General features: G+C 40.3%; 1 protein-coding gene across 6 annotated transcripts in view; it reads right to left on the bottom strand.

The window, feature by feature from the left end:
* LOC133258937 (ankyrin repeat domain-containing protein 26-like) overlaps positions 1-19596 on the bottom strand; it is a 74083-nt gene extending 54487 nt beyond the window's left edge. For 2 of the 6 annotated variants that reach the window (XM_061435678.1, XM_061435682.1), the window contains exons 1-10: positions 18505-19596; positions 15709-15823; positions 15372-15545; positions 10202-10308; positions 8565-8702; positions 7326-7393; positions 4823-4856; positions 3635-3704; positions 623-683; positions 334-530 (exon numbers count right to left, since the gene is read on the bottom strand). In XM_061435678.1, the coding sequence (XP_061291662.1) occupies positions 334-530; positions 623-683; positions 3635-3704; positions 4823-4856; positions 7326-7393; positions 8565-8702; positions 10202-10308; positions 15372-15545; positions 15709-15823; positions 18505-18737 (1197 nt within the window). In that variant the 5' untranslated portion in view covers positions 18738-19596. The remainder of the gene's footprint in view (positions 1-333; positions 531-622; positions 684-3634; positions 3705-4822; positions 4857-7325; positions 7394-8564; positions 8703-10201; positions 10309-15371; positions 15546-15708; positions 15824-18504) is intronic. The other 4 variants (XM_061435677.1, XM_061435680.1, XM_061435679.1 and 1 more) reach the window with 4 other exon arrangements.
* Between the last annotated feature and the right edge of the window lie 148 nt (positions 19597-19744).

Below are 19744 nucleotides of genomic sequence, written 5' to 3'. Positions count from 1 at the left end.
CATCTTAGGACCGCCTCCTCTGTCTCGTCTCGTATTCATCTTATCCTTCTTAAATGAATTCTTCTCCTTCATTCCCCTCCCCATCTTCATATTCATTTAGCTGTTTTTCCTAATTGCTTTGTAGTTTTTTTCTTTCATAATGGCATACTTAGTATGGCAACATTTATAAATCTGAATCATGCAGATATATTGCTCTTATTATCACATCATTTTGTATCATGACTTTGATGTCTTCCATTTCTGCGGTGGGATCCTTTTTGTCATCATAAGGATCAAGGGGATGGTGTGTAAAAAAGTACAGGGGAAAAAAGTGTTAAAAACAAAACAACTTACCTTTGCAAGACCAAGGCCTGCTAGAGTCTTGAGTGGTTTTGGAAGAGGATCAGGCCTTGGGGAGGCAGGATGAGAGAAGCCCTGGACTCCAGGTGATGGTTTGGGAAGGGTTTCAGCCACATCTTCAATTTCACTATCAGAATTATTGTTCTCAGAGAGGGTGGTATTCTCTCGTCTCACAATGCCACATTCTGCTTCTAATACAGTGAAAACAGGAGAGAGTACATGAGAACCTCTGTCATTTCAAATCAGTGAATAACACCAGGAGGACAGTCTTCAAATAACTTACGGTTTCTCCTGGATTGCTGAAAAGCCTTCATTAGCTTTGCTAAGTTTGGTTTTGGTTCCTTCTGAAGAAGAAAATAAGAGCTTGATGAATAATAAGTATCAACTTGAATAAAAGAATTATAACCTCCCCCATTACTATATGATCTAACACAGAGAACACAGGCTCTGGAGTCATTCAGATGTGAATTCAAATCCCAGTTCTGCCACTGACTAACCTTCTCATAGGGTAAGCATTATGACAGATGACATCAGAAACCCCAGATGTTCCTCTCCTTACCCCTAATTGACTGCTGTACAAATACTATGACACCCACTAGGTTATTTCTCTACCAAAATGTTCTAGAAAAAAAATTTATCCCTGGCAGTTTAGAGTACTATTGAAAAACTAAGACATTTAAATTAATTGCTATATTTTGACATATGCTTGCATGATTTCTATATGCATGAATTATCACTTGGGAAGGGAAATATGAAAGTTTAGATTTTAGTAGAACCTTATTTAGATAGGTTACAAGTGCAAACAGCATAAGCTACTTCTATTCTGTTTGTTAAACAACTAAAGACAAATGATTGTTTCAATTCGGCTCTTTCAAAGAAAAAGGGAAAAAAAAAACAAGAGCAAACCTGTAGGGAAATGATCATGAATGAAAGCCACAAACACACTAAACAGAAAGCCATAATCAAACATGTTCACAATAGAGGCAGAGAGAGATGGACTGAAAGAACAGACAGTGAAGAAAAGTATTCCGCAAGGAAAAATTAGGTTAACAGTAAAAAAAAAAAAAAAAAAAAAGGTGGGGGAGGAAAAGAAAGCAAAGAGAGAGATGTTCCTAGTCAAGTACAAAGTTAAGGGAAAAAATAAGTATAATAAGGTTTGTGGAAAAACACATATATTTAAAATTCATATACAATAGATCAGTAATATATCAGTATTCTTAAGGATATACTATGAACAAAGCCTCTGTTTTCAACGCTTTTATTAATATATAAATTATGCATCTATATTGTTCTTCAAATTTTATGAAAATATCAACATACATTGTATACAAAACATATATTTAAGACAGAGGCTTTTGTTCATAATATATCCCTAGTATAGCAGTCAGTATTACTCTAAATCTTTTTGTTTATAAATACTACCATATTAGAGCTGAATTTTGCCACTATAAAAAATGTCATTTGATTAGCCACACATGGTCATCTATCACTACCTGAATGTTGGAAAGTATTACTTGAGAGAGAGAAAATTGATTAAGAAATATTCCTAACTATTTACTGGGAAAAAGAACTGGTAATCAAAATTCTGAGGAGAATGTATGGCTTGAAAAGAAACATTTAATGGAACACAAGATGGGACTAAAAAGGTCAAAAATTTTAACCTAAAATTCTCATCTCACAATTGGTGGACACTGAAAAAAATACTATAACCTTTTACTTTTCACGTATTTCTTATTTATTTCCTTGTTATGCAGGACCTCCTTCCTCAACATAACTCAACTGAACTATATTACCTGCAACATTATATAGGATACCATTTCTCTCTTCATTTACTCACATTCAAAAACTATTAACAGGATTCTTACACTCGAGACCTATGCTACGTGCTCCAGGAGATGCACAGTTGTTTCCTGAACTCCACTGGCTTACACTGATACGGGGCTGTAAGATGAATACTTCAATCACAGTAATACAAAATGTCTGAAATCTGAAGTTTTAGAATGTGTCACAAGAACTTGGAGTAGGTTTTTTAAAAACTACAATAGAAAAAAAAATCTCAAGTTGTAAGTTTTGTCTTACGGTTATTAAAAGTCTCTGCTTCTATGAAGTGAAAGTCGCTCAGTTGTGTCCGACTTTTTGCAACCCCATGGACTATATGGTCCATGGAATTCTCCAGGCCAGAATACTGGAGTGGGTAGCTGTTTCCTTCTGCAGGGGATCTTCCCAACCCAGGGATTGAACCCAGATCTCCTGCATTGTAGGCAGATTCTTTACTGTCTGAGCCACAAGGGAAACCGCTTCTATAGCTGGTTATTATTTTAGGCAAACATGCATTCTTCAATGAGATGAAGAGTTGTGAATATACTCTTAATGGAATGCTTGAGAAAACACAGTGGAATCCCTTTATAATATGGATTTTGGAGACACAGAATTTTAATTTCTAAATCTCTATAACTTCAACTTTTTAGTCTTAATGCAGAGCCAAGACAGAAACAGAGAAAGAAAAAAAAAAAGGCCCTCCTAAAAACCCTGCTGCTGCTGCTGCTAAGTCACTTCAGTCGTGTCCGACTCTGTGCGACCCGATAGACGGCAGCCCACCAGGCTCCCCCATTCCTAGGATTCTCCAGGCAAGAACAATGGAGTGGGTCGCCATTTCCTTCTCCAATGCATGAAAGTGAAAAGTGAAAGTGAGGTCACTCAGTCGTGTCTGACTCTTTGCGACCCCATGGACTGCAGCCTACCAGGCTCCTCTGTCCATGGAATTTTCCAGGCAAGAGTACTGGAGAGGGTTGCCAATGCCAAGAAACCAAAATAAAGTGTCCAGGGGTGGTGGGTAGTGGCTGGGGGGCAACTAGATGATATATACTATATAGTTTTGGAACTGAAAGGCTCCAGGAAGATTCCATGATTATTAAAATAAGTAATTATATCCACTAAAGACATCATTATGAGTGTTGCAAAAGTCATGTCCTTATGGTTTAAAATTCACAGTAAGACTCTATCCTTGACCAAAATTCATATTTCCTTCACTGCGGGAAAGCTTTTCCCAATACAATTTTCCTGTCACTCTATATTTTCCAGCCCATTGTTTTCTTCACCCCACCTTCAGTATTTACCAAAGTTAAAAATAAAAAAAAAATCAACTAGTCATATTTTTATAAAATAGTTTGCTCTGAAGAACTTTCCATTACAAACATAAAACAGTTAGATGGACACCATTGCTGAATTTAAGAGTAAACACTACATGAAACTGAATTCAGAGCATGAAAACTAATTTCACAAGAGACCACCTTACCTTGGTTTCACAACCTAAGATGTCATCATCTGATGTAGGCCATGAATCCACACCAGGTTTGTTGGAAAACCTTTAGAGCATAAACACAAAGAAAATGAGTGAGTTCATTTCTCTAAATGAAAAAAAAAAAAAAAGAAGCAAGTGAAAGTTTGGCTATCTATGTAGTAAACGAAGTTTCTTGACATAATTAAAATTTGGCCTCTGTTTTAAAACATTTTTTGAAAGATATTTTGATGTGGACCATTTTAAAAGTCTTTATTGAATTTGTTGCCATGTTGCTTCTGTTTTATGTTTTGGCTTTTTGACCCCAAGGCATGTGGGATCTTAGCTCCCGACTAGAGATTGAACCCACACCACCTGCATTGGAAGGAGAAGTCTTACTAACCATCTTAACCACTGCACCCCCAGAGAAGTCTCCAAAAGAGATTTTAGTTACCTATTTCTGTTTCCATCTCTCCCAACCTAGGACATATCTAGGTAAGACTCATTCTTAGTTTCCATAACAAAGACTGACAGCCAATATATTGGCAGAGCCTGAAAATAATATGTTTTCACCAAGTCCTAATAGCTGAACTGAAAATCTAACTGATGGACTGACGTAACTTTTGTTTGCCCAAACTGCAATAAACCTGGTGACTTAAAGCAGAAGGACATGCTGCTCCTTCTCCATTGTCTGTCCCTGGTTCAGAGCCTAGACTGTGTCCATCAAAAATGGCAGTCTTGGTCCTTCAGCAGGGAAATCACTTATGGAGAAGGCCCCATTCCTCCCCTTCACTTTAAAGGGAATACAGGAGTTCCCCGCAATGTCTAAAACTTAAAATGGACACAAGTCAAAGAAATAATTTATATGTTTCACTTATATGCTACACGGGTACTTCTCAATCTCTGCTGAGGGACAGGAGAGTGGATGTTGGAGCCAGGCAGGCCAGCTGTCAAATCACAGGTCAACTCATTTTAACCATGGAATCATGGGTCCATTCATCAACCTCCCCAAACCAGTTGCCTAATTAAGTAAAAGTAGGACACAGTTACTTGACAAAGCTGTTCTGATGACTCTAGGAGGTCACAAATGTTAAGCACATAACGCAGTCTCTAACCCAGAGCAGAACACTCAACAAACATTAGCTTCTCTTCTCTGTGTGTTCTCTTAGTAACACATACAATTTTAAAAAATCCGTCAAATCCTACCTGCTTAAAGAGTCTTCTGCAGAACTCTTAGCCGCTATTAAAGAAAAAAGTAAGACACATTTTAAATCAACAAAAGAAAAATACAGACGATTAAAACCTCAAGACTGATGTTTTGTTTAAAAGTGTTCCTTTGGGACCTCACCTGGAGACCACACTAGAGGGAGTACTGATCGTATTATCCTCATGGGCCACTAATACCTAAGAACCACTGCTCTCCTTATAGTCATCAAATGTAGAACAGAGGGAAAGAAGAAAGAACTGCTGTTTACAATGACCATAATCCTAACCAAACTCTAGGAGACTGACAGAAAATGATACTGCACCATTAATAGAATCAGTGCGATATGCTGTCAATAGCACGCTGAAACAGCACAGTGTTCCTGGACTTCCATTGTCTGGAGCAGTGAACAGAGGAACAGGTGTCTTGCTGGGACATAACACAACTTCTCTGGCTCTTCAGTTCAGGATGAAAACGCCCTCTCACAGGGAAGCTTGGTCTACAGGCACTGAACTTCAGAGCGTGGGAAAACATAGGAAACAAAGTCTTCCTGGCCCTCTTTCCAAATGTAAGAGAAGTATGGGAGATGTAGTGATTCCAGATTTAGAAAGGATGATCTCTTGAAAGGGAGGTGGGGGAGGGCAAATGGGTGAAGGGGGTCAGCTGGGTGGTGGGGATGAGGACCAGACTTGTGGTGAGCAGGCAGTAGGGTACACATAAGCTGAACTTCTTAATGTTTTAAATATATGTGTATACGTACTAATACATGTGAAAAGTACACTCTCTTGAGACTATTTCCTTCCATTGTTCAAGGGTATCTGGACCACCTAGAGCAGGATGGTCTAAACAGTGCTCTGTTCTACTGAGGGATATCATTATATCAATCCTCCCCATTATATGGCAAATGTTGATAGAAATCATGCTTTTTCAGCTTGGAAGGCATTTGTCATCAGATCCTAAGCTGATGAATAAGGGGAGGAAGGGAAGGATGGAAGGAGCTACAGACTCTGGTGCTGTTGGACAGCATTGCACATGTGTCGTCATGATCTCATGCTGGAGGGATGACTCACATGGAGGGAGAGGGGTCCTCCAAGCTCGAGCCTGGAGGGCAGGCGCAGTGATTTTTAAATGTTTGCACCCAGTAACATCAGAACAATGCTTGGTACGTAAAAGACACTTGATATTTATTTCTTCAGTGAACAAATGAACAAATAAATAAGAATGATTTCCTTAAAAAGTCTGTTTAGAAAACTATAGAAAGTAACCAGAGACAACTCTATTCTGTTCTGAGCATATCGAAGACCAAGACTCTATGTCATCTCTGTATCTTCTCTAACATACAGAAGTCCTTTGATGGATGTTGTTGTTGTTCAGTCACTGAGTCGTGTCCAACTCTTTGTGACCCAATAGACTGTAGCTCACCAGGCTCTTCTGTCCATGGGATTTCCCAGGCAAGAATACTGGAGTGGGTTGCCATTTCCTTCTCCAGGGGATCTTCCCGATCCAGGGATCAAACCAGGATCTCAGGCATTGCCAGGCGGATTCTTTATTACTGAGCCACCTGGGAAGCCCCTTTTGATTAGATAGAGGTCTACTAAGTTTAAAGGTGTTCTCAGACAGCTTGTACAATGTGCTAGATGCCACATGAAGGGGACATAGTGGTGTTTTTGCTAATGTGAAGTGTTTGGGGTCTTTTGAGTTGATCTATTTGAAAATCTATTATGATACTCTTTTAAAGAATGGCAACAGAACATGTTGTTCTTACAAAACTATACTATCATGACAATTATCCAACACACAGAAGGAAACATCTGGTTCTAATGAAGCCAACCTATCTCACTCTTTTTGGATCTGTGAGGAATAAAGTTGGTAATAGAGACCTTGTTGGTACAATAGGCAAAATAATCGGTGGTTCTCAACTAGGCATTGCTTTTCTGATCTGTACTATTCCAAGGTATCTTTCGAAAGTAATCTCTTCCTGGTACACTGCACACTGGCTCAGCATTGCAGGTCTTACTGTTTATCATTTCTTATCCTACCAGGAAGGGATTGTTGAGGTTCCCAGTTTAAACGATGGTAACTTCTTTAATGAGACTAATCACTACACAGTAACTGATAACTATTCATTCACTAAATGCAAACTATTTGTTAAAGTTCCACTTTTATAAGAAGTCCAATTTGTTATAATATGATTATAGATGAAATATATATCATACTAACAAACATTTTTTCTAATTTACACAAAAATCTACTACAGGATTTTAGGGGCTGTGATTAAATACATGGAATTCTTTTCAGACAATACTGTCTCTGATGTTAAATTACCTACAATTAACTTCTTTAACAATTCTGAATACTAGACTATTAAGATATTAATTTAAAAATAAAATACACGTACATTTTACACTAATTTTATCATAGTTCTTTCATTATTGAAACTTCCTCACTCCTACTTTATCTATGGTAGAATCACCAAGAGTAATTCATTATTAGCAGATGACGTACCTGGGTTGCTCTTTTCGGGAGTAGTTTTAGGCCTCTTTTCTTTATATTCAGAGATCAGTTCACAAATGCTATGTGTTAAAAATGTGATAAATAATATTTTAACACTAATATGGAAAACAACTACAAAATATGTTAAATTCTTAGATTATTTCAGACAGACAATGTCAGCGATAATATCAAAACTACAATTGTCCCATACATTTCAAGTTTCTAAGTTCTACAAAGTTTTGCTTAGTATGTATTTAAAGGAGAAAGAAAAGGAAGATGAAGTAGTCATGAACTGAGGGCAATATAGCTCAGTAGATTAACTAGATTTAGCTTGGCATACGAAAACTCTTTCAAACTTGCAAATCCTAGCTCTGTAACCAACTGCTCTTTGTTTCTAGAGAAGTTGATTCTCTGGAGTTCAAAGTCTTCCTCTACACAACTGGGATCTAATGAGATAATATATCCCCAAAATGCTTGCAGAATGGAATAATTTGTTCTTGAACTTTATTGCTGGAACTACTTTGAAATCCCCAATAAAACCAATGTCTGTTTTCTTATATGTTTAGCATTCAAGGGCTGCAGGAAACTGTTATTAATTATGGTGATCAGTTGTTCTTTGTGGTTCGTAATTTAGGGAACCTCAGCTCTTATATAATTTGTACCTAAATTTATTTATAAAATATGAACTCTCTACATTAGATAACATAATCATCCCCCTTTATTGCAGCTAATCACACCAAGTGCAGAAAACTAATCACAATCAAGACCTGGCCTGGACCGCTCCTCTCCATTCTCTACCTGCTCAAAGTCTCAACCAGCTGATCTTTCTGACAATGATGCTTAATCTCCATGTTCATCTCCGATTCACTTGGAAGACATTACCCTACTCTTACAATGGATCCTGGCAAGTCCTAGGCAGGGCTTACCTCTCTAAATTCCTCTCTGAACTAACTTACTTGAGATTTAAGGATTTCTGGTAAATGAGGCAGATAAATCCTTTGGAAGATTTTCATTCTTACAGGAAACAGATCCCATGAGGGGGCCAACTGTAACTATGGAATCTCAGGCAAGTTGACACCCACTACTCTGGGAAGGATGACAGGGAACCTATGACCTAAGGAAAGGTGCCCCCACAGGATAGACGCTGCCGGCACCAGACAGACAACTCTCATTGGTCATGTAACAAGTAACAGTTAGAATTCTTTTTGGCTGCAGTTTAGTGATACCTGGCATTTTAATGTAAACACTTACATATTAAAACCACTAATAGCAGCATATTCTTCCGCAGTCCGTCCAAAGCCATCTGGAGAAAAGACGTCGACACCTCGCTGAAGGAGAAGACTGACTACATCGGTACATTCATAATTGACAGCAAGTATGAGGGCGGTTCTAAAACAACAGAGAGATGACGTCACCCTCAGGAAGTTGAGTTAACTTACAGAAACAGCTCGTTTGATATGTTTTACCAAGTTAACATCTTGCCCTTCCATGAAGAACTGACCATTTACATGCTCAAGTGTACATCCTTGTAAATTACTTCCACGGCTAAAATGAAGGGATGGAAAAGAAGCCTCCTGCCCCACTGGGATGGCACGCAGCAGCAGTTACTATTTCAAAAGTCCCTGATGAGGACTCCCCTGGTGGACCAGGGGCTATGACTCCAGGCTCCCAATGCAGGGGGCCCAGGTTCCACCCCTGGACTGGGAACCTCATCCCACATGCTGCAACTGAGAGTTCCCACAACGAAGACTGCACGCAGTCAAATAAATAAATGCTTTAAAAAAATAATAACAAAGTCCTTGATGGACAAGAAACTATGCTGAGGTCACTTATCTGAGGCAGGTGAGTATTTAAAGGACGAATCCCCCGTTTCCTCCTTAGTCTGATATATTATGCTTCAAAGTCAGCTAGAGGTTGGGTTAAGCAAAGGCTATTTGCAGGCTTAAAACAAAAATATTAGCAATAATGGAAATAAAAATAGTCACCGAGGCACTTAATGATGTTGACAAGCATGTGCTCTTCACTAAATGAAATGCTATACATACACACAGCCGCCTTTGAAGGATGCATTACTATTTGCCTTTTTGTTCCAGGAAACTTATTTGCTGATGATAAGTACTGTGCCCAGGGTCATAACCCTAATAGGTAGGAAAGCTAGGAGTTGAACCCAGTCTGAATCTAAAGCCCATCATTTTCGTCTGTATCATCCACCTCTGACTTATCTTTGTTAAAGGAACTGTTTGTCCAATTAAACCTATCGTTCTTCCTCCCACCTTCATTTAAAATGAAAACATCAAAATGTACTAGAAATGAAAAAGGATAAAAACTGATGAGCCCACAGTATCTGGTGACAGTGATTACTCATCACTTTTTTGTTGCTGTTTAGTCACTAAACTGTGAAGGACTCTTCTGCAATCTAATAACATCAGTATATTTCAAAGAAAGTAACTGAAAGCAAAGAGTCATCCAAAAGACAAAATCAAGTCCTTTATGTTTAGTATGCATCTTTTAAGGAAAAATATATACGAAGTAGAGGTTAAACAATCGTTATAAAATAATTAAGAAATTCAGTACTGTCATAAGGTAAACTGAAAAGCAGAATCCATCTTTTATACAGCTAATGAAACTAGTATGAAATCCCTCAGCTACTACAAGATCAACCAGAAAAAAGAATAGGTTGCATATGACATCACTCGATATTATAAAGGAATATGAATCCTGCTATATATTCCTGCTATATAGTTTTTCACGATTCCCAGTCAGAATAATTGATTTTCTACCTAACTGATGAAGTGTTGATCACAAATGAAACCTGTTATTAATTTAATCTTGATCTTAGCACCCGAGAACAGCACTAAGGTTTTTAAAAAGAAAAAGAACAACTGTACCTTTGCATCTTATCAACCGCATGTATATCTGCTTCTTTTTTTACTAAAAATTCCACCATTTGCTGTTTCCTTTCACTTATGCCAAGTAAGAGTGGTGTAAGGCCATCCTGTAAAACAGGAAAAACCATTTCTAATGTACACAGTTAACCTATTTCTAAACTGAACGGAAAATCATGCAATAGATTCTCTGAACTTAAACATATAATTCAGAAAGTAAACAAAAGGGAGCCCCTCCTCCTCATCCCCTGGCGCGCCTTCTATCTCTTCAAGATGCTCCTCCTCCTGGCCTTCCCTGGGGGTCCAGGGGCTAAGACTTGAGTTCCCAAGGCAGGGGGTCCAGGTTCCATCCCTGGTCAGGGAACTAGATTCCACGTGCCGAAACTAAAGATCCCACGTGCCACAACTAGACCCAGTGCAGCCAAATACGTCTTTCAAAAAGATAACTAATAAAATGCTCCTCCTCTACCTCTTCCAAAGATGAACCACAGAGTCATTCTCTAAAACTCACTTTCAACATTTACTGGTTCCAAGGATCTTTGCTTCTATCATAGTATTTATCAGGAATATTGTAGTATTTACTTGCTCTATTACTAGTCTCAACACTCCTCCAGAGAGAATCAATCAGCTACTAAATCAGCTGCATATTTTAGGAACAATGCTGAGGCAGGACTATATAATATTATCTGTAGCATGCATAAGCTATCCAAGGATGACCAAGAGTAACCTCATGAGGTTTACAGACATTCCAATGGGAATATTATCCTCTACATGAACACGCAAAGAGAAAGGCTGTTTTGTGTTTTTCTTTCTTCCAAAAAACCAACTGTAGGCACCATGCTTTTTTGGCTTTCTCAGCAAAGTCTCCTGAAATTTAATCTTACTCATTCTCCTTTGCTTGTTCCTTCCCCCACCCTTAAGTTAACCTGACAGGTCAGCTTTAGCTAGATGCTGTTTTGACACAGAACAACACTGCTTCTCTTCAAAGACCTTTCTTGACGACTCTCATGTAATTACCTCCAGACCTCCAGGAGGAAGCTTCCTTAATCCCAGTGTTCTGGTCTCTGTCTTGCTTTACTGTTCTTAGTTAAAGATTACAAGGTCAGTTCAGTTCAGTTCAGTCGCTCAGTCGTGTCTGACTCTTTGCGACCCCATGAATTGCAGCATGCCAGGCCTCCCTGTCCCTCACCAACTCCCGGAGTTGACTCAGACTCACGTCCATCGAGTCAGTGATGCCATCCAGCCATCTCATCCTCTGTCGTCCCCTTCTCCTCCTGCCCCCAATCCCTCCCAGCATCAGAGTCTTTTCCAATGAGTCGACTCTTCGCATGAGGTGGCCAAAGTACTGGAGTTTCAGCTTTAGCATCATTCCTTCTAAAGAAATCCCAGGACTGATCTCCTTCAGAATATAAGTTACCAATAAATATGCACTCAGCGTTTTCTTGAGGAGTTGCTCTTCCGTGAATTCTCCCTGCGCTCTCTCTCATAATCCTGTGTGTTTGGGAGACTCATTCAGTGTGAAACTGCCACAACCAACTTAAAATTCTAATTTGAAAAATTGAATCCCATCCTGAAGAAATTCTTTTAAAATATGAAATCAATTATAGATTAATTAGACTGTTTTAAAATCTTGAAATAGTTATCAAAATAAACTATAAAACAAGAATTGGAAACTCAAATGCTAATGGAGGGAAAGCCGGTGGCCTGAGTAAATGAAAAAGCCAGGTGAGGCTAGCAAACCTGCGAACACACGCCCCATACAGAAGGGGAAGCCTCCACACGCAGAGCTCCACACGCAGACCAAACAGTAGAATGGGCTCAAGGGGGACCAGATTGAGTTCTCCAAGAAGCCTGAAATGCAGACTTCCACATGAGTTTGCTAAGTTTTAAATGTTGACTCAGTCTGTGGAGGTAGGTAAGCTAAACATATCCAAGGACCACATTTGCTCTGTAGCCCACTTGTGGTTTCACGTTTTGCCGTTTCCAAACAGGTGGGCATAAAGCAAATATTTGTATGTGAAAGCTTTCCTTTCTTTAGTATCATGTGTTTCACAAGAAAAGTGGGTCTCAATATGTAATAAAAATTGCTGTTGACTCATAATTTTATTAAAATAAATTTAAAAAACAAGACTCAAAATTCCCACTTTAAGACTGTTTCCACTGCTTGTTAAAACTACAATCTGTTCCTAGAATTCTCCCAGATTATTAACCAAATGGATAATGAGTTCCTAAGACTGCTGAAACTAAATTATTAAAAGAATCCCCATCTGTACTAACTTCATGGGTTTTGATGTTTAAAGCTGTCGTCTTGCTTATGCCAGGGCTCAGCAAATCTAACACACACACTGCAAGAGTCTGTCCTGCTGACACCAAAAGAAGGCTCATGAGTTACTATTACTGCAGTCAGGAAAACACTGTTGGTAACAAACATCTGTTGACCTCATGACCTTGTTGATAATAGAAGGTGTAAAATTCTTAAAGGGTCAGACTCTACAGACGAAGTGACTTCGCCATGAGCAAATCTCTAAAGACTCTTGGAGTGTCACTGAATAATTAGTGGTTGGAAGAAAAAGGAGTTATATTATTCAGGCCAATAGATTTTGCCAAAAATATTCCTTTTAACTTCTCAATCACAGAGGCAGAGGAAAAAGTCTGGCTAATATTGTTGCAAAGGAGGGAGCTGATGGAAGTAGCCAGCATTGATCAAACTCCAACTCTTCTATCGATTACTTATTTTTGAGATAGGTGCACTTAGAAATTATCCTTAATCACTCCATAGTTCTTCACCAAGGATCGTATCAGAATCTCAAGGAAATATTTCTAAATACACATGTCCAGGCTTTCCTCGATTTATTTCATCAAAATCTTCAGGGAACAGCCTAGGCTTGTAAATTTTTTTATAAACTTTCCCAAGTGATTGTGGTTTTCACCAGCACACTCTAGCTGAGAATTAGCGCAGCAAACATTCCAGTCTCATCTCTCACCCACATGGCCAATTCCTTCTCTTACTTGAGGATTTGAAGAAAAAAGAAAAGTATACGAGATAAGAGTCATCAAAACAGAATTAAATTTTCCTGGGTAAATAATGGTAGAACAGGGACTAAGAAACACAAAAGGCAACCTGATCTCATTGTTTATAAACCCCTTACTTTCCATCAAGACCTTCTAGATTGAGAGCAGAGTCCAGACTCTTGTCTAACTGGCTGTTTCTGCCAGAATAGGATAATATTTCTGTTAAATATTTGTTCTTCTCTTTTTTTTCCCAACTTAATCACCACCTGTTCACTGCTGATCTGATTTCTGCAAAGTCTTCCTAAAATTGGTATCTAGGCAAGTCTCCAATTCACTCAATCTCTTTCTCAAAATAACAACTATTGTCCTGAGACTGAAAAGCACCTTACCGAAATATATAAACTGAAGGGGAAAAAAAAAAAAACCCAAAAACCAAAACCTTGGGACTTCTGTGGTGGTTCAGTGGCTGGGTCTCAGTGCTCACAGTGCAGGGGGTCTGGGTTCAATCCCTGGTCAGGGAACTAGATCCTGCATACTGAAACTAAGACCCAGCACAGCCTAATAAATATTTTAAAAAAACACCTCTTCTTGGCATACCCCAACTCCCAAAACTCCAACTTGATCTGCATTTTTCACCTGCTCGCTCCTTTGCCTTTCCTTTTAGCCTCTGAAGCCTTGGGCAATGAGAGAGAAATCATTTTTATATAAATCATTTTTTCATAAAATTGGAATGTGTTAGCAGCAGCAAGATTTCTATTATGTTGTCAAATGCTTGTTTGAGTTTTAAGACAAAGTCTATTTCCAAGGCAAATTTTGCTTTACTGTGTTATTTTAGACTAATTAGGAAAAAAAAAATTTTTTTCAATAAGGGAAAAATACTTGGAAAAAGTTTTACCTTTAAAAAGTGCAGTGTTATCACAAATATCTGCCATCGACACAACAAGGAATGCTTTACTCCCTAATGCGTCTTGAGCAATATCATGATTTAAAGTGACATCTTAGACAATCAAGTGCTTTCAAAATATTTTCACTCAAGGAAGGCTGGAGCTTCCAAACAAGGAAAACTGAGCCCACCTGTGAGAGTTGGGGAGCTCTCTCTGCAGCTCCAGAGCTGCAGCCGCAGGAGAAAGAGCAGGAGGGGCAGCTTCACCATCATCAGCTGCCCACACTCAGCTGCAACCCCACTGAGCGCCCCCCAGGGCTGAACGTGGGAGACCCACTTGTACCTGGAGAACCAAGTGGTCACCAGCACAAGTGAACACCCTTGCTGGGTGTCAAACGTGACCTGACCCACGTGACCGGATCTCAGAACCGGGGTCCTGGAGGTCTCAGGGCTCCAGGCCTGCTGCCTCTCCAGCCCACTTGCACCCCCAAGCTCCCCCTGCTGGGCACTGGTTCTCCTTCCTCCTACCCCCATCCCTCCTCCAGCAGCTGAGCCCATTCTCTGAGCCGCTGGAAGCAGCCATCCATCACATCACTTCACTCCCCCCACACCTTCATTTTTTGTAGGACTGAGCGCCGAAGAATTGATGCTTTTGAACTGTGGTGTTGGAGAAGACTCTTGAGAGTCCCTTGGACTGCAAGGAGATCCAACCAGTCCATCCTAAAGGAAATCAGCCCTGGGATTTCTTTAGAAGGAATGATGCTAAAGCTGAAACTCCAGTACTTTGGCCACCTCATGCGAAGAGTTGACTCATTGGAAAAGACTCTGATGCTGGGAGGGATTGGGGGCAGGAGGAGAAGGGGACGACAGAGGATGAGATGGCTGGATGGCATCACTGACTCGATGGACGTGAGTCTGAGTGAACTCCGGGAGTTGGTGAGGGACAGGGAGGCCTGGCGTGCTGTGATTCATGGGGTCGCAAAGAGTCGGACACGACTGAGTGACTGATCTGATCTGAGCCTACCACCCACTCCTGAGCATGTTCTAGTGGGAAAATCTTCCTTCTGGGGTAGAAGGGTGGCTAGGGAGCTTTGCCCTTTCTGTGGGCTCTGATATTTTCCACCCACCTGCTGGCGTGACTTTGGAGTTGTTTCCATGGTAACAGGGCCTGCTGGACACTACTCAGTCTACCTATTTACACACTGTTATCAATAAAACACTTCTGGTTTAGAAAAATGGTTTGCAAATATTTTGTGAATAAAGTTAGTTGAGCTATACCTCGTTTTTGGCTTCTATATTGGCGTCATAGGAAAGCAGCTTTGCCGCGAGTGATACATTCTGGCAAAAGACAGCATAGTGGAGAGCGGTATTGCCATTGACATCCGTGACATTTGGGTCGGCACCATGCTCCAGCAGAAGAGTCGCACACTCCTCTTCTTGACATTCTATGGCCTGTCAGTGTTGTGCCAAGAAACAAGAGTGTGAATTCTAGGAATTCAAAGTAAATAGTCCACAAGCTTCACCAGTTCCCTATATTTTAATGAGATACATTCATTTTTAGTCTCAGTAGTTAAATCACATCCATCTCATGTGGACATGGTTCACTGCCCCATACCTTCATCAGCGCGGTCTTGTTTTCACTGTCACCGAGGTTAAGCTGGCATTTTCTCTCCAGGAGGAGAGCTACCACCTCTGAATGGCCATTGGCACAGGCCAAGTGGAGCGCAGTCCTATGAAAGCAAGACAAATTTTTAGGAAACTGTAGTGTAACTGTTTCAAAACAAATAACTTTGTGTGATTGAAAACACTCAATAGCATGGTACTCCTATCCCTCTGAAACAAATATTTCATTTTCTTCTGGAGAAAGAGCAGCATATATTAGTTTAGCTCCTCTTACACAGTAAAGAAAGAACAGTCTACTTGAATAGAATGCGTGAGACCTTGAGATTCAGCTCAACTTGGGTTTAAATTTGACTTTGTCACTTATTAGCCGTCACTCACCCTCTCTGTACCTCCATTTCCTCACCAACAAAATGGAGACAGAGTAGTAGTTATCTCACAGGACACTGATGCGATGCTTAAATGAGATCCATGCACAGGGTTTAGAACCATCCCTTGCATAGATAACAGCTAGTGATTGTTAGATTGTATTATCATATTTATTACTATTACTACTATCTTACAAGGACAACATCTGAATGAAGTCAAAGGATATTACACCTCCTTTGCAGATATGTTTTGAGGATTAGAGACAACATTGTACTTCGATGATTCTAATATGCTCATTTTCTCACATTTTAACATCTCTGACATTGGAATATAATTTATAATTCATAGTCTTTACAACTATAAACTGTAGCATTTTTGTTTGTTCATGTCTCTTTTTTCCTGTTGGTTAATTCCCGTGAGGTGTTTCCATCTAAGCTTGCTTTAGAGATGACGTGTGTTATATATTATTATATCATACAGTGCGCCACACAGTGACCCACAGCTGTTACAGGTTACACTGCATTTAAGGGACTATAACATCTTAGCTATATTCACCATGTTGTACAATATGTCGTTGTAGCTTGCAGGACTTTAGTTCCCTCACCAGAGATCGAACCCTGGGCCCAGAGCAGTGAGTCTTAACCACTGGACGGCCAGGAAATTCCCAAGATTCCCTTGACTTCTGAAAAGACTGAAAGTGTCACAGGATACCAACCCTCACAAAAAATTCTAAATTAAATTGAAAATGACAAATTATTTTTATCTGTGCCACATTCCTATTAGTGCCAGAAAGACAAGTCCTGTCTGCTCATCCAACTTCCCTACACACAGCTTCATCTACAGAGATTTTTAAATTTGAGGGGTCGCTAAAGCAACTTTCAGATTTCTTTTCTTCTTTTTTGGGGGGGTGGAGTGGGGAGGTGAAACCCAGGAAACTCCAGAATTCTTGCCTTTGAACTCATTTTTAGAAAGGTCTCTGGGGTGGGATATACGTATACTTACAACTGATTTCTGATGTTGTACAGCAGAAACCAACACAACATTGTAAAGCAGTTACCATCCAATTAAAAAAATATTAAGGTTAATAAACAGTAGAACTAGGGAAAAAAAGGTCTTTGTCAGCACACAAAAAATGTATAGATAGGAATTTCAGTTTTCTTCTGGTACTTTTCTCACCCCGTGTATTTAAAATTTTCGATCCATACTCCATCTGAAACTTTTGGTGAGATAAAAATCTAGTTACTCTTCTCTAAATAGTTACCAGGTTATTTCTCCCACATCTACACATAATTTATCTTTCCTAATAGAAAATGTCACCCAGCAAATTTTGATATCTAAAAGGGCAAATCTTTGCCTTCTACACAAAACTTTTAATTTCACCACAACTAAAGACAGCATGTGTAACCCAAAATCTTTAAAACCACAATGTGTTTATTGGTTTAAATATGGAAAGACCATAGATCCTAAGAAAATGTCCTCCTATTCAAGGACACAGCCAGCTTCCTACTTCAAAGCTGTCTTCTAAAGTCCTTCAGCAAAGAACATAGACACATAAGTGTACACTGATATAAAACAGTGTAGCTGAAGAATTTTTAACCCAGAAGTTGGCCTGTCATGGGGATTATTTTTCTCACTATGCACTTTTTTGTAATATATAACATTATGGTATAAAAATGTGTACATTAAAAATAAGATGCCGACAACATCAAAAATCTGTCCACTGCCAATATCCACAATGGACGATCCAAGGGAAGAAGAGTTTTCATAAATCACATGAGAAAAACAATGTGAGAGCCACGGAGTTCCAGAAGATTTCTTGAGGGCTATAGAACTTGAGAGCTCTTTCTGCTGCTTCTGCTGCTAAGTTGCTTCAGTCGTGTCCAACTCTATGTGACCCCACAGACGCAGCCCACCAGGCTCCACCATCCCCGGGATTCTCCAGGCAAGAACACTGGAGTGGGTTGCCATTTCCTCCTCCAATGCATGAAAGTGAAAAGTGAAAGTGAAGTCGCTCAGTCATGTCTGACTCTTAGCGACCCCATGGACTGCAGCCTACCAGGCTCCTCCATCCGTGGGATTTTCCAGGCAAGAGTACTGGAGTGGGGTGCCATTGCCTTCTCCTACTCATGAGTAGATCATGTTAATGCATGCATAACAACAAATGAAGAGGAGGAGAAGGAAGAAGGGAAAAAAAGATGCTATTCATGTTTCATTTCAGTTCTGTGATTACTGTCATTCAGTTAAATCACTTTAAAATGACCAGTAAAGTGCTCTATAAGGGGAATTATAAGTGGGTCCGAAAGCAGCTAAGGCTTTTGCAGCCGATCAAGTCTGTGGGGCGCTGGATCCCACAAAGGTGTCTGCGATCCTTGGAGGGGAAACTCACAGGAGGGACCCCTGCCAGGCCCTTCCTCCCACTTACCTGTTCTTCTTGTCCCTGTCGTTCAGGCCATTCTTTCTGAGCAACAGAACCTGCTGCACTTTGGCTACATTGCCTTTGCTGGCAGCTTTGTGGATTTTTTTGAGGTCCCTGTCTCGGATGTGGTACCCGGGCTGGAAGCTGGTTCTACGATGACCTCTGTCTCTCCCCAGGCTGATGGAGGAGTCTAAGGGCGACTCACCCTTCTCACTCCTGAAGCCAAAAATCTTCTTCATCGCAGAGCCTATGGGCTCCAAACACACCTCACCTCCCCCTCGGCTCTTCACAGTCCCCTAAACCCAACACAAGCACTACAGGGAAGCCAGAGCCGTCCCGCCACAACCTCCCAGCTGGGAAGCTCAACGGTTTGGAATCTTTCATCCCAGAATGATCGTTGCTAAGCGACAGCTCTAAACACATTGCCCGTGTGCCAGAATGCCCAGTGTGCATGTGCAAGAACTGGAAGTGCATTTTTCAAAAGAAGCAAACAATATCAATAAACCCTTACCTAAGGGAAGAAGGAAAGAGAGGAAACTGAAATAACCACAGAAAGGAAAGCGACATTACAACAGATACCTCGGAAGTAAAGAAGCATAATCATAAGGGGCCGTTATTACTCATGAACAATTACAAATTGGAAAACCTAGAAGAAATAGATAAATTCTGAGAAACATACACCCTGTCAAGACTAAAACAAGAAAAAATAGAAAAACTCAACACTCCAGTAGCAAATAAGGAGATTCAAATATTAATTAAAAAAAAACCAAAACACAAAAACCTCCCCAAAGCTAAAAGCTTAGGACCAAATGGATTCAGAGCTCAGTTCTACCAACATTCAAGTAAGAATTACAAGTAAGAATATGCAGAAAAAACACTTGACAAAATTCAAAACCCACTCATGATAAAGGCAACTTGTGTCCTCTTCGTGACTGGTGCTTTTCTGTACCAACCCCGGTTTTGTTTTGTGCTGTTTTTCTCTTCTTTCAATTTTCAGAGCTTCCCTCAATTACCCAGTCCGTTGGTGGGTCAGTCATAGGCCTGCCTGAGGTGGCTCGGCCAGGGCTGGTGCACACAGGCGACCCCTGTGGTGACAGCCCAGCGAGCCCTGCCCCTGCCCTCCTGGGCTGTGTGCTTCCCAGGAGGCCACCCTCCCGGTCGCCCCCATGGGCTTCACCTGCTTCCCCGGCCAGCCCACAGCATCCCTCTCTCCGGCTTTCTAATCTGCCTGCTGGTCCTTCCCACC

This window comes from Bos javanicus, chromosome 13 (assembly GCF_032452875.1).
Source record: "Bos javanicus breed banteng chromosome 13, ARS-OSU_banteng_1.0, whole genome shotgun sequence".
Classification (NCBI taxonomy): domain Eukaryota; kingdom Metazoa; phylum Chordata; class Mammalia; order Artiodactyla; family Bovidae; genus Bos; species Bos javanicus.
The sequence above is the reverse complement of the archived record's forward strand: the minus strand, read 5'-3'. Positions and strand labels throughout refer to the sequence as shown.